Source organism: Ranitomeya imitator, chromosome 8 (genome assembly GCF_032444005.1).
Source record: "Ranitomeya imitator isolate aRanImi1 chromosome 8, aRanImi1.pri, whole genome shotgun sequence".
In the NCBI taxonomy this organism is placed as follows: Eukaryota; Metazoa; Chordata; class Amphibia; order Anura; family Dendrobatidae; genus Ranitomeya; species Ranitomeya imitator.
In genome coordinates, this window is record NC_091289.1 from 811,347 (window position 1) to 828,283 (window position 16,937).

Consider the following 16,937-nt stretch of genomic DNA (forward strand, 5'->3'; position numbering starts at 1 on the left):
ATGTCCGCTGTATGTCCCCAGGGAGGAGTCCTGCGGTGCAGTGTCCACAAGGATCCCAGTGTGGAGTGTGACATGTCCGCTGTATGTCCCCAGGGAGGAGCCCTGCGGTGCAGTGTCCACAAGGATCCCAGTGTGGCGTGTGACATGTCCGCTGTATGTCCTCAGGGAGGAGTCCTGCGGTGCAGTGTCCACCATGATCCCAGTGTGGCGTGTGACATGTCCGCTGTATGTCCCCAGGGAGGAGTCCTGCGGTGCAGTGTCCACAAGGATCCCAGTGTGGCATGTGACATGTCCGCTGTATGTCCCCAGGGTGGAGTTCTGCGGTGCAGTGTCCACCAGGATCCCAGTGTGGAGTGTGACATGTCCGCTGTATGTCCCCAGGGAGGAGTCCTGCGGTGCAGTGTCCACAAGGATCCCAGTGTGGAGTGTGACATGTCCGCTGTATGTCCCCAGGGAGGAGTCCTGCGGTGCAGTGTCCACCATGATCCCAGTGTGGAGTGTGACATGTCCGCTGTATGTCCCCAGGGAGGAGTCCTGCGGTGCAGTGTCCACAAGGATCCCAGTGTGGAGTGTGACATGTCCGCTGTATGTCCCCAGGGAGGAGCCCTGCGGTGCAGTGTCCACCATGATCCCAGTGTGGAGTGTGACATGTCCGCTGTATGTCCCCAGGGAGGAGTCCTGCGGTGCAGTGTCCACAAGGATCCCAGTGTGGAGTGTGACATGTCCGCTGTATGTCCCCAGGGAGGAGTTCTGCGGTGCAGTGTCCACCATGATCCCAGTGTGGAGTGTGACATGTCCGCTGTATGTCCCCAGGGAGGAGTTCTGCGGTGCAGTGTCCACCAGGATCCCAGTGTGGAGTGTGAGATGTCCGCTGTATGTCCCCAGGGAGGAGTCCTGCGGTGCAGTGTCCACCAGGATCCCAGTGTGGCGTGTGAAATGTCCGCTGTATGTCCCCAGGGAGGAGTTCTGCGGTGCAGTGTCCACCAGGATCCCAGTGTGGAGTGTGACATGTCCGCTGTATGTCCCCAGGGAGGAGTTCTGCGGTGCAGTGTCCACCAGGATCCCAGTGTGGAGTGTGACATGTCCGCTGTATGTCCCCAGGGAGGAGTCCTGCGGTGCAGTGTCCACCATGATCCCAGTGTGGCGTGTGACATGTCCGCTGTATGTCCCCAGGGAGGAGTTCTGCGGTGCAGTGTCCACCATGATCCCAGTGTGGCGTGTGACATGTCCGCTGTATGTCCCCAGGGAGGAGTCCTGCGGTGCAGTGTCCACCAGGATCCCAGTGTGGCGTGTGAAATGTCCGCTGTATGTCCCCAGGGAGGAGTTCTGCGGTGCAGTGTCCACCATGATCCCAGTGTGGCGTGTGACATGTCCGCTGTATGTCCCCAGGGAGGAGTCCTGCGGTGCAGTGTCCACCAGGATCCCAGTGTGGCGTGTGAAATGTCCGCTGTATGTCCCCAGGGAGGAGTTCTGCGGTGCAGTGTCCACCAGGATCCCAGTATGGCGTGTGACATGTCCGCTGTATGTCCCCAGGGAGGAGTCCTGCGGTGCAGTGTCCACCATGATCCCAGTGTGGCGTGTGACATGTCAGCTGTATGTCCCCAGGGAGGAGTCCTGCGGTGCAGTGTCCACCATGTTCCCAGTGTGGCGTGTGACATGTCCGCTGTATGTCCCCAGGGAGGAGCCCTGCGGTGCAGTGTCCACAAGGATCCCAGTGTGGAGTGTGACATGTCCGCTGTATGTCCCCAGGGAGGAGTCCTGCGGTGCAGTATCCACCATGATCCCAGTGTGGCGTGTGACATGTCCACTGTATGTCCCCAGGGAGGAGTCCTGCGGTGCAGTGTCCACCAGGATCCCAGTGTGGCGTGTGACATGTCCGCTGTATGTCCCCAGGGAGGAGTCCTGCGGTGCAGTGTCCACCAGGATCCCAGTGTGGCGTGTGACATGTCCGCTGTATGTTCCCAGGGAGGAGTCCTGCGGTGCAGTGTCCACCATGATCCCAGTGTGGAGTGTGACATGTCCGCTGTATGTCCCCAGGGAGGAGTCCTGCGGTGCAGTGTCCACCATGATCCCAGTGTGGCGTGTGACATGTCCGCTGTATGTTCCCAGGGAGGAGTCCTGCGGTGCAGTGTCCACCATGATCCCAGTGTGGCGTGTGACATGTCCGCTGTATGTCCCCAGGGAGGAGTCCTGCGGTGCAGTGTCCACCATGTTCCCAGTGTGGCGTGTGACATGTCCGCTGTATGTCCCCAGGGAGGAGTCCTGCGGTGCAGTATCCACAAGGATCCCAGTGTGGCGTGTGACATGTCCACTGTATGTCCCCAGGGAGGAGTCCTGCGGTGCAGTGTCCACCATGATCCCAGTGTGGCGTGTGACATGTCCGCTGTATGTTCCCAGGGAGGAGTCCTGCGGTGCAGTGTCCACCATGATCCCAGTGTGGCGTGTGACATGTCCGCTGTATGTCCCCAGGGAGGAGTCCTGCGGTGCAGTGTCCACCATGATCCCAGTGTGGCGTGTGACATGTCCGCTGTATGTTCCCAGGGAGGAGTCCTGCGGTGCAGTGTCCACCATGATCCCAGTGTGGCGTGTGACATGTCCGCTGTATGTCCCCAGGGAGGAGTCCTGCGGTGCAGTATCCACCATGATCCCAGTGTGGCGTGTGACATGTCCACTGTATGTCCCCAGGGAGGAGTCCTGCGGTGCAGTGTCCACCAGGATCCCAGTGTGGCGTGTGACATGTCCGCTGTATGTTCCCAGGGAGGAGTCCTGCGGTGCAGTGTCCACCATGATCCCAGTGTGGCGTGTGACATGTCCGCTGTATGTCCCCAGGGAGGAGTCCTGCGGTGCAGTGTCCACCAGGATCCCAGTGTGGCGTGTGACATGTCCGCTGTATGTCCCCAGGGAGGAGTGCTGCGGTGCAGTGTCCACCATGATCCCAGTGTGGAGTGTGACATGTCCGCTGTATGTCCCCAGGGAGGAGTCCTGCGGTGCAGTGTCCACCATGATCCCAGTGTGGCGTGTGACATGTCCGCTGTATGTTCCCAGGGAGGAGTCCTGCGGTGCAGTGTCCACCATGATCCCAGTGTGGCGTGTGACATGTCCGCTGTATGTCCCCAGGGAGGAGTCCTGCGGTGCAGTATCCACCATGATCCCAGTGTGGCGTGTGACATGTCCACTGTATGTCCCCAGGGAGGAGTCCTGCGGTGCAGTGTCCACCAGGATCCCAGTGTGGCGTGTGACATGTCCGCTGTATGTTCCCAGGGAGGAGTCCTGCGGTGCAGTGTCCACCATGATCCCAGTGTGGAGTGTGACATGTCCGCTGTATGTCCCCAGGGAGGAGTCCTGCGGTGCAGTGTCCACCATGATCCCAGTGTGGCGTGTGACATGTCCGCTGTATGTTCCCAGGGAGGAGTCCTGCGGTGCAGTGTCCACCATGATCCCAGTGTGGCGTGTGACATGTCCGCTGTATGTCCCCAGGGAGGAGTCCTGCGGTGCAGTGTCCACCATGTTCCCAGTGTGGCGTGTGACATGTCCGCTGTATGTCCCCAGGGAGGAGTCCTGCGGTGCAGTGTCCACCATGTTCCCAGTGTGGCGTGTGACATGTCCGCTGTATGTCCCCAGGGAGGAGTCCTGCGGTGCAGTGTCCACCATGATCCCAGTGTGGCGTGTGACATGTCCGCTGTATGTCCCCAGGGAGGAGTCCTGCGGTGCAGTGTCCACAAGGATCCCAGTGTGACATGTCCGCTGTATGTCCCCAGGGAGGAGTGCTGCGGTGCAGTGTCCACCATGATCCCAGTGTGGAGTGTGACATGTCCGCTGTATGTCCCCAGGGAGGAGCCCTGCGGTGCAGTGTCCACAAGGATCCCAGTGTGGAGTGTGACATGTCCGCTGTATGTCCCCAGGGAGGAGTCCTGCGGTGCAGTGTCCACCATGATCCCAGTGTGGCGTGTGACATGTCCGCTGTATGTCCCCAGGGAGGAGTCCTGCGGTGCAGTGTCCACAAGGATCCCAGTGTAGAGTGTGACATGTCCGCTGTATGTCCCCAGGGAGGAGCCCTGCGGTGCAGTGTCCACCATGATCCCAGTGTGGCGTGTGACATGTCCGCTGTATGTCCCCAGGGAGGAGTCCTGCGGTGCAGTGTCCACAAGGATCCCAGTGTGGTGTTTGACATGTCCGCTGTATGTCCCCAGGGAGGAGTCCTGCGGTGCAGTGTCCACCAGGATCCCAGTGTGGCGTGTGACATGTCCGCTGTATGTCCCCAGGGAGGAGTCCTGCGGTGCAGTGTCCACAAGGATCCCAGTGTGGCGTGTGACATGTCCGCTGTATGTCCCCAGGGAGGAGCCCTGCGGTGCAGTGTCCACAAGGATCCCAGTGTGGCGTGTGACATGTCCGCTGTATGTCCCCAGGGAGGAGTCCTGCGGTGCAGTGTCCACAAGGATCCCAGTGTGGCGTGTGACATGTCCGCTGTATGTCCCCAGGGAGGAGTCCTGCGGTGCAGTGTCCACAAGGATCCCAGTGTGGCGTGTGACATGTCCGCTGTATGTCCCCAGGGAGGAGTCCTGCGGTGCAGTGTCCACAAGGATCCCAGTGTGGCGTGTGACATGTCCGCTGTATGTCCCCAGGGAGGAGTGCTGCGGTGCAGTGTCCACAAGGATCCCAGTGTGGAGTGTGACATGTCCGCTGTATGTTCCCAGGGAGGAGTGCTGCGGTGCAGTGTCCACCATGATCCCAGTGTGGCGTGTGACATGTCCGCTGTATGTCCCCAGGGAGGAGTGCTGCGGTGCAGTGTCCACAAGGATCCCAGTGTGGCGTGTGACATGTCCGCTCTATGTTCCCAGGGAGGAGTGCTGCGGTGCAGTGTCCACCATGATCCCAGTGTGGCGTGTGACATGTCCGCTGTATGTCCCCAGGGAGGAGTCCTGCGGTGCAGTGTCCACAAGGATCCCAGTGTGGTGTGTGACATGTCCGCTGTATGTCCCCAGGGAGGAGTCCTGCGGTGCAGTGTCCACCATGATCCCAGTGTGGCGTGTGACATGTCCGCTGTATGTCCCCAGGGAGGAGTGCTGCGGTGCAGTGTCCACCATGATCCCAGTGTGGAGTGTGACATGTCCGCTGTATGTCCCCAGGGAGGAGTGCTGCGGTGCAGTGTCCACCATGATCCCAGTGTGGCGTGTGACATGTCAGCTGTATGTCCCCAGGGAGGAGTCCTGCGGTGCAGTGTCCACCATGATCCCAGTGTGGAGTGTGACATGTCCGCTGTATGTCCCCAGGGAGGAGCCCTGCGGTGCAGTGTCCACCATGATCCCAGTGTGGTGTGTGACATGTCCGCTGTATGTCCCCAGGGAGGAGTCCTGCGGTGCAGTGTCCACCAGGATCCCAGTGTGGTGTGTGACATGTCCGCTGTATGTCACCAGGGAGGAGTGCTGCGGTGCAGTGTCCACCATGATCCCAGTGTGGTGTGTGACATGTCCGCTGTATGTCCCCAGGGAGGAGTCCTGCGGTGCAGTTTCCACCATGATCCCAGTATGGAGTGTGACATGTCCGCTGTATGTCCCCAGGGAGGAGTCCTGCGGTGCAGTGTCCACAAGGATCCCAGTGTGGAGTGTGACATGTCCGCTGTATGTCCCCAGGGAGGAGCCCTGCGGTGCAGTGTCCACAAGGATCCCAGTGTGGAGTGTGACATGTCCTCTGTATGTCCCCAGGGAGGAGTGCTGCGGTGCAGTGTCCACCATGATCCCAGTGTGGAGTGTGACATGTCCGCTGTATGTCCCCAGGGAGGAGTCCTGCGGTGCAGTGTGCACCATGATCCCAGTGTGGCGTGTGACATGTCCACTGTATGTCCCCAGGGAGGAGTGCTGCGGTGCAGTGTCCACAAGGATCCCAGTGTGGAGTGTGACATGTCCGCTGTATGTCCCCAGGGAGGAGTCCTGCGGTGCAGTGTCCACAAGGATCCCAGTGTGACGTGTGACATGTCCGCTGTATGTCCCCAGGGAGGAGTGCTGCGGTGCAGTGTCCACAAGGATCCCAGTGTGACGTGTGACATGTCCGCTGTATGTCCCCAGGGAGGAGTCCTGCGGTGCAGTGTCCACAAGGATCCCAGTGTGACGTGTGACATGTCCGCTGTATGTCCCCAGGGAGGAGTCCTGCGGTGCAGTGTCCACCATGATCCCAGTGTGGTGTGTGACATGTCCGCTGTATGTCCCCAGGGAGGAGTCCTGCGGTGCAGTGTCCACCATGATCCCAGTGTGGCGTGTGACATGTCCGCTGTATGTCCCCAGGGAGGAGTCCTGCGGTGCAGTGTCCACCATGATCCCAGTGTGGCGTGTGACATGTCCGCTGTATGTCCCCAGGGAGGAGTGCTGCGGTGCAGTGTCCACCATGATCCCAGTGTGGAGTGTGACATGTCCGCTGTATGTCCCCAGGGAGGAGTCCTGCGGTGCAGTGTCCACAAGGATCCCAGTGTGGCGTGTGACATGTCCGCTGTATGTCCCCAGGGAGGAGTCCTGCGGTGCAGTGTCCACAAGGATCCCAGTGTGACGTGTGACATGTCCGCTGTATGTCCCCAGGGAGGAGTCCTGCGGTGCAGTGTCCACAAGGATCCCAGTGTGACGTGTGACATGTCCGCTGTATGTCCCCAGGGAGGAGTCCTGCGGTGCAGTGTCCACCATGATCCCAGTGTGGCGTGTGACATGTCCGCTGTATGTCCCCAGGGAGGAGCCCTGCGGTGCAGTGTCCACAAGGATCCCAGTGTGGCGTGTGACATGTCCGCTGTATGTCCCCAGGGAGGAGTCCTGCGGTGCAGTGTCCACAAGGATCCCAGTGTGACGTGTGACATGTCCGCTGTATGTCCCCAGGGAGGAGTCCTGCGGTGCAGTGTCCACCATGATCCCAGTGTGGCGTGTGACATGTCCGCTGTATGTCCCCAGGGAGGAGTGCTGCGGTGCAGTGTCCACCATGATCCCAGTGTGGAGTGTGACATGTCCGCTGTATGTCCCCAGGGAGGAGTCCTGCGGTGCAGTGTCCACCATGATCCCAGTGTGGTGTGTGACATGTCCGCTGTATGTCCCCAGGGAGGAGCCCTGCGGTGCAGTGTCCACAAGGATCCCAGTGTGGCGTGTGACATGTCCGCTGTATGTCCCCAGGGAGGAGTCCTGCGGTGCAGTGTCCACAAGGATCCCAGTGTGACGTGTGACATGTCCGCTGTATGTCCCCAGGGAGGAGTCCTGCGGTGCAGTGTCCACAAGGATCCCAGTGTGGCGTGTGACATGTCCGCTGTATGTCCCCAGGGAGGAGTCCTGCGGTGCAGTGTCCACCATGATCCCAGTGTGGCGTGTGACATGTCCGCTGTATGTCCCCAGGGAGGAGTGCTGCGGTGCAGTGTCCACCATGATCCCAGTGTGGAGTGTGACATGTCCGCTGTATGTCCCCAGGGAGGAGTGCTGCGGTGCAGTGTCCACCATGATCCCAGTGTGGCGTGTGACATGTCCGCTGTATGTCCCCAGGGAGGAGTCCTGCGGTGCAGTGTCCACCATGTTCCCAGTGTGGCGTGTGACATGTCCGCTGTATGTCCCCAGGGAGGAGTCCTGCGGTGCAGTGTCCACAAGGATCCCAGTGTGGCGTGTGACATGTCCGCTGTATGTCCCCAGGGAGGAGTCCTGCGGTGCAGTGTCCACAAGGATCCCAGTGTGGCGTGTGACATGTCCGCTGTATGTCCCCAGGGAGGAGTCCTGCGGTGCAGTGTCCACCATGATCCCAGTGTGGCGTGTGACATGTCCGCTGTATGTCCCCAGGGAGGAGTCCTGCGGTGCAGTGTCCACAAGGATCCCAGTGTGGCGTGTGACATGTCCGCTGTATGTCCCCAGGGAGGAGTCCTGAGGTGCAGTGTCCACCATGTTCCCAGTGTGGCGTGTGACATGTCCGCTGTATGTCCCCAGGGAGGAGTCCTGCGGTGCAGTGTCGACCAGGATCCCAGTGTGGAGTGTGACATGTCCGCTGTATGTCCTCAGGGAGGAGTCCTGCGGTGCAGTGTCCACCATGATCCCAGTGTGGAGTGTGACATGTCCGCTGTATGTCCCCAGGGAGGAGTCCTGCGGTGCAGTGTCCACCATGATCCCAGTGTGGAGTGTGACATGTCCGCTGTATGTCCCCAGGGAGGAGTCCTGCGGTGCAGTGTCCACCATGATCCCAGTGTGACGTGTGACATGTCCGCTGTATGTCCCCAGGGAGGAGTCCTGCGGTGCAGTGTCCACCATGATCCCAGTGTGGCGTGTGACATGTCCGCTGTATGTCCCCAGGGAGGAGTCCTGCGGTGCAGTGTCCACCAGGATCCCAGTGTGGAGTGTGACATGTCCGCTGTATGTCCCCAGGGAGGAGCCCTGCGGTGCAGTGTCCACAAGGATCCCAGTGTGACGTGTGACATGTCCGCTGTATGTCCCCAGGGAGGAGTCCTGCGGTGCAGTGTCCACAAGGATCCCAGTGTGACGTGTGACATGTCCGCTGTATGTCCCCAGGGAGGAGTCCTGCGGTGCAGTGTCCACCATGATCCCAGTGTGGCGTGTGACATGTCCGCTGTATGTCCCCAGGGAGGAGTGCTGCGGTGCAGTGTCCACCAGGATCCCAGTGTGGAGTGTGACATGTCCGCTGTATGTCCCCAGGGAGGAGCCCTGCGGTGCAGTGTCCACCAGGATCCCAGTGTGGAGTGTGACATGTCCGCTGTATGTCCCCAGGGAGGAGTCCTGCGGTGCAGTGTCCACCATGATCCCAGTGTGGAGTGTGACATGTCCGCTGTATGTCCCCAGGGAGGAGTCCTGCGGTGCAGTGTCCACCATGATCCCAGTGTGACGTGTGACATGTCCGCTGTATGTCCCCAGGGAGGAGTCCTGCGGTGCAGTGTCCACCATGATCCCAGTGTGGCGTGTGACATGTCCGCTGTATGTCCCCAGGGAGGAGTCCTGCGGTGCAGTGTCCACCAGGATCCCAGTGTGGAGTGTGACATGTCCGCTGTATGTCCCCAGGGAGGAGCCCTGCGGTGCAGTGTCCACAAGGATCCCAGTGTGACGTGTGACATGTCCGCTGTATGTCCCCAGGGAGGAGTCCTGCGGTGCAGTGTCCACAAGGATCCCAGTGTGACGTGTGACATGTCCGCTGTATGTCCCCAGGGAGGAGTCCTGCGGTGCAGTGTCCACCATGATCCCAGTGTGGCGTGTGACATGTCCGCTGTATGTCCCCAGGGAGGAGTCCTGCGGTGCAGTGTCCACCATGATCCCAGTGTGGAGTGTGACATGTCCGCTGTATGTCCCCAGGGAGGAGTCCTGCGGTGCAGTGTCCACAAGGATCCCAGTGTGGAGTGTGACATGTCCGCTGTATGTCCCCAGGGAGGAGCCCTGCGGTGCAGTGTCCACCATGATCCCAGTGTGGAGTGTGACATGTCCGCTGTATGTCCCCAGGGAGGAGTCCTGCGGTGCAGTGTCCACAAGGATCCCAGTGTGGAGTGTGACATGTCCGCTGTATGTCCCCAGGGAGGAGTCCTGCGGTGCAGTGTCCACCATGTTCCCAGTGTGGCGTGTGACATGTCCGCTGTATGTCCCCAGGGAGGAGTCCTGCGGTGCAGTGTCCACCATGTTCCCAGTGTGGCGTGTGACATGTCCGCTGTATGTCCCCAGGGAGGAGTCCTGCGGTGCAGTGTCCACCATGATCCCAGTGTGGCGTGTGACATGTCCGCTGTATGTCCCCAGGGAGGAGTGCTGCGGTGCAGTGTCCACCAGGATCCCAGTGTGGAGTGTGACATGTCCGCTGTATGTCCCCAGGGAGGAGCCCTGCGGTGCAGTGTCCACAAGGATCCCAGTGTGACGTGTGACATGTCCGCTGTATGTCCCCAGGGAGGAGTCCTGCGGTGCAGTGTCCACAAGGATCCCAGTGTGACGTGTGACATGTCCGCTGTATGTCCCCAGGGAGGAGTCCTGCGGTGCAGTGTCCACCATGATCCCAGTGTGGCGTGTGACATGTCCGCTGTATGTCCCCAGGGAGGAGTGCTGCGGTGCAGTGTCCACCAGGATCCCAGTGTGGAGTGTGACATGTCCGCTGTATGTCCCCAGGGAGGAGCCCTGCGGTGCAGTGTCCACAAGGATCCCAGTGTGACGTGTGACATGTCCGCTGTATGTCCCCAGGGAGGAGTCCTGCGGTGCAGTTTCCACCAGGATCCCAGTGTGGTGTGTGACATGTCCGCTGTATGTCCCCAGGGAGGAGTCCTGCGGTGCAGTGTCCACCAGGATCCCAGTGTGGTGTGTGACATGTCCGCTGTATGTCCCCAGGGAGGAGTCCTGCGGTGCAGTGTCCACAAGGATCCCAGTGTGGTGTGTGACATGTCCGCTGTATGTCCCCAGGGAGGAGTCCTGCGGTGCAGTGTCCACAAGGATCCCAGTGTGGTGTGTGACATGTCCGCTGTATGTCCCCAGGGAGGAGTCCTGCGGTGCAGTGTCCACAAGGATCCCAGTGTGGCGTGTGACATGTCCGCTGTATGTCCCCAGGGAGGAGTCCTGCGGTGCAGTGTCCACCATGATCCCAGTGTGGAGTGTGACATGTCCGCTGTATGTCCTCAGGGAGGAGCCCTGCGGTGCAGTGTCCACAAGGATCCCAGTGTGGAGTGTGACATGTCCGCTGTATGTCCCCAGGGAGGAGTGCTGCGGTGCAGTGTCCACAAGGATCCCAGTGTGGTGTGTGACATGTCCGCTGTATGTCCTCAGGGAGGAGCCCTGCGGTGCAGTGTCCACAAGGATCCCAGTGTGGAGTGTGACATGTCCGCTGTATGTCCCCAGGGAGGAGTGCTGCGGTGCAGTGTCCACAAGGATCCCAGTGTGGAGTGTGACATGTCCGCTGTATGTCCCCAGGGAGGAGTCCTGCGGTGCAGTGTCCACCATGATCCCAGTGTGGCGTGTGACATGTCCGCTGTATGTCCCCAGGGAGGAGTCCTGCGGTGCAGTGTCCACCATGATCCCAGTGTGGAGTGTGACATGTCCGCTGTATGTCCCCAGGGAGGAGTCCTGCGGTGCAGTGTCCACAAGGATCCCAGTGTGGTGTGTGACATGTCCTCTGTATGTCCCCAGGGAGGAGTCCTGCGGTGCAGTGTCCACCATGATCCCAGTGTGGAGTGTGACATGTCCGCTGTATGTCCCCAGGGAGGAGCCCTGCGGTGCAGTGTCCACAAGGATCCCAGTGTGGAGTGTGACATGTCCGCTGTATGTCCCCAGGGAGGAGTCCTGCGGTGCAGTGTCCACAAGGATCCCAGTGTGGCGTGTGACATGTCCGCTGTATGTCCCCAGGGAGGAGTCCTGCGGTGCAGTGTCCACCATGATCCCAGTGTGGAGTGTGACATGTCCGCTGTATGTTCCCAGGGAGGAGTGCTGCGGTGCAGTGTCCACAAGGATCCCAGTGTGGCGTGTGACATGTCCGCTGTATGTCCCCAGGGAGGAGTCCTGCGGTGCAGTGTCCACCATGATCCCAGTGTGGAGTGTGACATGTCCGCTGTATGTCCCCAGGGAGGAGTCCTGCGGTGCGGTGCAGTGTCCACCAGGATCCCAGTGTGGCGTGTGACATGTCCGCTGTATGTCCCCAGGAAGGAGTCCTGCGGTGCAGTGTCCACCATGATCCCAGTGTGGAGTGTGACATGTCCGCTGTATGTCCCCAGGGAGGAGTCCTGCGGTGCAGTGTCCACCATTATCCCAGTGTGGCGTGTGACATGTCCGCTGTATGTCCCCAGGGAGGAGTCCTGCGGTGCAGTGTCCACCAGGATCCCAGTGTGGCGTGTGACATGTCCGCTGTATGTCCCCAGGAAGGAGTCCTGCGGTGCAGTGTCCACCAGGATCCCAGTGTGGTGTGTGACATGTCCTCTGTATGTCCCCAGGGAGGAGTCCTGCGGTGCAGTGTCCACCATGATCCCAGTGTGGCGTGTGACATGTCCACTGTATGTCCCCAGGGAGGAGTGCTGCGGTGCAGTGTCCACCATTATCCCAGTGTGGCGTGTGACATGTCCGCTGTATGTCCCCAGGGAGGAGCCCTGCGGTGCAGTGTCCACCAGGATCCCAGTGTGGAGTGTGACATGTCCGCTGTATGTCCCCAGGGAGGAGTTCTGCGGTGCAGTGTCCACCAGGATCCCAGTGTGGCGTGTGAAATGTCCGCTGTATGTCCCCAGGGAGGAGTTCTGCGGTGCAGTGTCCACCAGGATCCCAGTGTGGCGTGTGACATGTCCGCTGTATGTCCCCAGGGAGGAGTTCTGCGGTGCAGTGTCCACCATGATCCCAGTGTGGCGTGTGACATGTCCACTGTATGTCCCCAGGGAGGAGTGCTGCGGTGCAGTGTCCACAAGGATCCCAGTGTGGCGTGTGACATGTCCACTGTATGTCCCCAGGGAGGAGTCCTGCGGTGCAGTGTCCACCATTATCCCAGTGTGGCGTGTGACATGTCCGCTGTATGTCCCCAGGGAGGAGTGCTGCGGTGCAGTGTCCACAAGGATCCCACTGTGTTGTGTGACATGTCCGCTGTATATCCTCAGGTTCTCCGTGAGTTTATAGCCGGCCTGGAGTCTCACATTGAAGATCGGGAGCGCTTCAGGAATTGTCTTCTGCCATGTGGCTGCCGCTGCACTGAAGACGAGGACAGGTGATGGTGTTTGGGTGCTGAGGGGGCTTGGCTGGGTGATGGCATATGGGGGCTGGATGGCTTGGTTGGATGATGGTGTCTGAGTTCTGGGGTTCTTGGCTGGGTGATGCCGCTGTGTAATAGTGTCCCTTCCTCGCAGATCTCCGCTGATCGGATCCTTTCTGGACAGTCTAATAAAGATCCTGCTGGGCATCGATATTTTACAGGTATGATTGAGCGGCCATGGATGAGACCACAGTCCAGTAGGACTGTCATGTGTAGAGGAATCTAGAGCAGTATTTCCCAAACTCCAGTCCTTACGGACCCCAACAGGTCATGTTTTCAGGATTCCCATAGTGCTGCACAAGTGAGAGAACTACAGATACTTCCATCACCTGTCCAATACTAAGGAAATCCTGAAAACATGAACTGTTGGGGTCCGTGAGGACTGAAGTTTGGGAAACATTGATCTAGAGGTTCGCTCGCTCCTGTTTTCTCCTTGAGAAATTCCTCACCACATTGTCAGCGAGTCTGACGTGGCAGTCGGGATCCCCCAGACCAATAGTTGAGGTTCATCCTGCCTGGTGGGTAAAGGGGAGACCCTGTTGTGTTCAGGTGGTTTTACTAGGGGTCTTTGCTCTGGACTTTCTCACGTCTGGATTTGTGTACGCTGTGCTGAACACAATATGGAGACAACTGATCCATGTTTCCAGGAGACTTCAGCTGCGACTCTGAGGGTCTGTGGTTGTCCGTGACTGCAGCTGGAGGCGGTAAGACACCGGGTCTGTGGTTGTCCCCGTGATTGCTGCCGTTGAGCTCACGTTGGAGAGGGAGTGTGGGGTTTCTGTGGTGGTCACATCTGGCAAGTGTGATGCTGGCTCACAAACTAAACCTGTAGTCGGAGAACTCACTGCTTGCCTTTCTCTCCAGGAGCCGCTCGTTAATCTGCTGTTTGAGAAACTGCCGGAGTTTCTGTACGATAGGTGGAGTATGCGCTATCTGTCTGCCATCCCTCTGGCCGGCCGCTCGTCCGTCCGTCCCCTCCCTCCCTCCCTCTGGCCGGCCGCTCGTCCGTCCGTCCCCTCCCTCTGGCCGGCCGCTCGTCCGTCCGTCCCCTCCCTCCCTCCCTCTGGCCGGCCGCTCGTCCGTCCCTCCCTCCCTCCCTCTGGCTGGCCGCTTGTCCCTCCCTCCCTCCGCCTGGCCGGCCGCTCGTCCCAACCTCCCTCCCTCCCCCTGGCCGGCCGCTCGTCCTTCCCTCCCCCTGGCCGGCCGCTCGTCCTTCCCTCCCCCTGGCCGGCCGCTCGTCCTTCCCTCCCCCTGGCCGGCCGCTCGTCCTTCCCTCCCCCTGGCCGGCCGCTCGTCCTTCCCTCCCTCTGGCCGGCCGCTCGTCCTTCCCTCCCTCTGGCCGGCCGCTCGTCCTTCCCTCCCTCTGGCCGGCCGCTCGTCCTTCCCTCCCTCTGGCCGGCCGCTCGTCCTTCCCTCCCTCTGGCCGGCCGCTCGTCCTTCCCTCCCTCTGGCCGGCCGCTCGTCCTTCCCTCCCTCTGGCCGGCCGCTCGTCCTTCCCTCCCTCTGGCCGGCCGCTCGTCCTTCCCTCCCTCTGGCCGGCCGCTCGTCCTTCCCTCCCTCTGGCCGGCCGCTCGTCCTTCCCTCCCTCTGGCCGGCCGCTCGTCCTTCCCTCCCTCTGGCCGGCCGCTCGTCCTTCCCTCCCTCTGGCCGGCCGCTCGTCCTTCCCTCCCTCTGGCCGGCCGCTCGTCCGTCCGTCCCCTCCCTCTGGCCGGCCGCTCGTCCGTCCGTCCCCTCCCTCCCTCCCTCTGGCCGGCCGCTCGTCCGTCCCTCCCTCCCTCCCTCTGGCTGGCCGCTTGTCCCTCCCTCCCTCCGCCTGGCCGGCCGCTCGTCCCAACCTCCCTCCCTCCCCCTGGCCGGCCGCTCGTCCTTCCCTCCCCCTGGCCGGCCGCTCGTCCTTCCCTCCCCCTGGCCGGCCGCTCGTCCTTCCCTCCCCCTGGCCGGCCGCTCGTCCTTCCCTCCCCCTGGCCGGCCGCTCGTCCTTCCCTCCCTCTGGCCGGCCGCTCGTCCTTCCCTCCCTCTGGCCGGCCGCTCGTCCTTCCCTCCCTCTGGCCGGCCGCTCGTCCTTCCCTCCCTCTGGCCGGCCGCTCGTCCTTCCCTCCCTCTGGCCGGCCGCTCGTCCTTCCCTCCCTCTGGCCGGCCGCTCGTCCTTCCCTCCCTCTGGCCGGCCGCTCGTCCTTCCCTCCCTCTGGCCGGCCGCTCGTCCTTCCCTCCCTCTGGCCGGCCGCTCGTCCTTCCCTCCCTCTGGCCGGCCGCTCGTCCTTCCCTCCCTCTGGCCGGCCGCTCGTCCTTCCCTCCCTCTGGCCGGCCGCTCGTCCTTCCCTCCCTCTGGCCGGCCGCTCGTCCTTCCCTCCCTCTGGCCGGCCGCTCGTCCTTCCCTCCCTCTGGCCGGCCGCTCGTCCTTCCCTCCCTCTGGCCGGCCGCTCGTCCTTCCCTCCCTCTGGCCGGCCGCTCGTCCTTCCCTCCCTCTGGCCGGCCGCTCGTCCTTCCCTCCCTCTGGCCGGCCGCTCGTCCTTCCCTCCCTCTGGCCGGCCGCTCGTCCTTCCCTCCCTCTGGCCGGCCGCTCGTCCTTCCCTCCCTCTGGCCGGCCGCTCGTCCGTCCGTCCCCTCCCTCTGGCCGGCCGCTCGTCCGTCCGTCCCCTCCCTCTGGCCGGCCGCTCGTCCGTCCGTCCCCTCCCTCTGGCCGGCCGCTCGTCCGTCCGTCCCCTCCCTCCCTCCCTCTGGCCGGCCGCTCGTCCGTCCCTCCCTCCCTCCCTCTGGCTGGCCGCTTGTCCCTCCCTCCCTCCGCCTGGCCGGCCGCTCGTCCCAACCTCCCTCCCTCCCCCTGGCCGGCCGCTCGTCCTTCCCTCCCTCTGGCCGGCCGCTCGTCCTTCCCTCCCTCTGGCCGGCCGCTCGTCCTTCCCTCCCTCTGGCCGGCCGCTCGTCCTTCCCTCCCTCTGGCCGGCCGCTCGTCCTTCCCTCCCTCTGGCCGGCCGCTCGTCCTTCCCTCCCTCTGGCCGGCCGCTCGTCCTTCCCTCCCTCTGGCCGGCCGCTCGTCCTTCCCTCCCTCTGGCCGGCCGCTCGTCCTTCCCTCCCTCTGGCCGGCCGCTCGTTAATCTGCTGTTTGAGAAACTGCCGGAGTTTCTGTACGATAGGTGGAGTATGCGCTATCTGTCTGCCATCCCTCTGGCCGGCCGCTCGTCCGTCCGTCCCCTCCCTCCCTCCCTCTGGCCGGCCGCTCGTCCGTCCGTCCCCTCCCTCTGGCCGGCCGCTCGTCCTTCCCTCCCTCTGGCCGGCCGCTCGTCCTTCCCTCCCTCTGGCCGGCCGCTCGTCCTTCCCTCCCTCTGGCCGGCCGCTCGTCCTTCCCTCCCTCTGGCCGGCCGCTCGTCCTTCCCTCCCTCTGGCCGGCCGCTCGTCCTTCCCTCCCTCTGGCCGGCCGCTCGTCCTTCCCTCCCTCTGGCCGGCCGCTCGTCCTTCCCTCCCTCTGGCCGGCCGCTCGTCCTTCCCTCCCTCTGGCCGGCCGCTCGTCCTTCCCTCCCTCTGGCCGGCCGCTCGTCCTTCCCTCCCTCTGGCCGGCCGCTCGTCCTTCCCTCCCTCTGGCCGGCCGCTCGTCCTTCCCTCCCTCTGGCCGGCCGCTCGTCCTTCCCTCCCTCTGGCCGGCCGCTCGTCCTTCCCTCCCTCTGGCCGGCCGCTCGTCCTTCCCTCCCTCTGGCCGGCCGCTCGTCCTTCCCTCCCTCTGGCCGGCCGCTCGTCCTTCCCTCCCTCTGGCCGGCCGCTCGTCCTTCCCTCCCTCTGGCCGGCCGCTCGTCCTTCCCTCCCTCGTCCTTCCCTCCCTCTGGCCGGCCGCTCGTCCTTCCCTCCCTCGTCCTTCCCTCCCTCTGGCCGGCCGCTCGTCCTTCCCTCCCTCGTCCTTCCCTCCCTCGTCCTTCCCTCCCTCTGGCCGGCCGCTCGTCCTTCCCTCCCTCGTCCTTCCCTCCCTCGTCCTTCCCTCCCTCTGGCCGGCCGCTCGTCCTTCCCTCCCTCGTCCTTCCCTCCCTCGTCCTTCCCTCCCTCTGGCCGGCCGCTCGTCCTTCCCTCCCTCGTCCTTCCCTCCCTCTGGCCGGCCGCTCGTCCAGCTGCTCTCTGACAGTAATGAGCTTTTTCCTTTCTAGTTTTGGCAGTGATGGGATCTGTATTCCCCGACTGATCATCAACCAACTGAAGTGGCTGGATCTTGTGGTGAGCGGGAAGGTGAGTGCGGAGGGTCTACAGCACAAGGCCCC

General features: G+C 62.4%; 1 protein-coding gene across 1 annotated transcript in view; it reads left to right on the forward strand.

The window, feature by feature from the left end:
* The window catches only part of FANCD2 (FA complementation group D2), a 157,796-nt gene that overhangs the window by 18,980 nt on the left and 121,879 nt on the right, over positions 1 to 16,937 (forward strand). The window contains exons 4-7 of the mRNA XM_069735956.1: positions 12,548 to 12,654; positions 12,794 to 12,860; positions 13,564 to 13,616; positions 16,827 to 16,905. Coding sequence (XP_069592057.1) covers positions 12,548 to 12,654; positions 12,794 to 12,860; positions 13,564 to 13,616; positions 16,827 to 16,905 — 306 coding nt within the window. The remainder of the gene's footprint in view (positions 1 to 12,547; positions 12,655 to 12,793; positions 12,861 to 13,563; positions 13,617 to 16,826; positions 16,906 to 16,937) is intronic.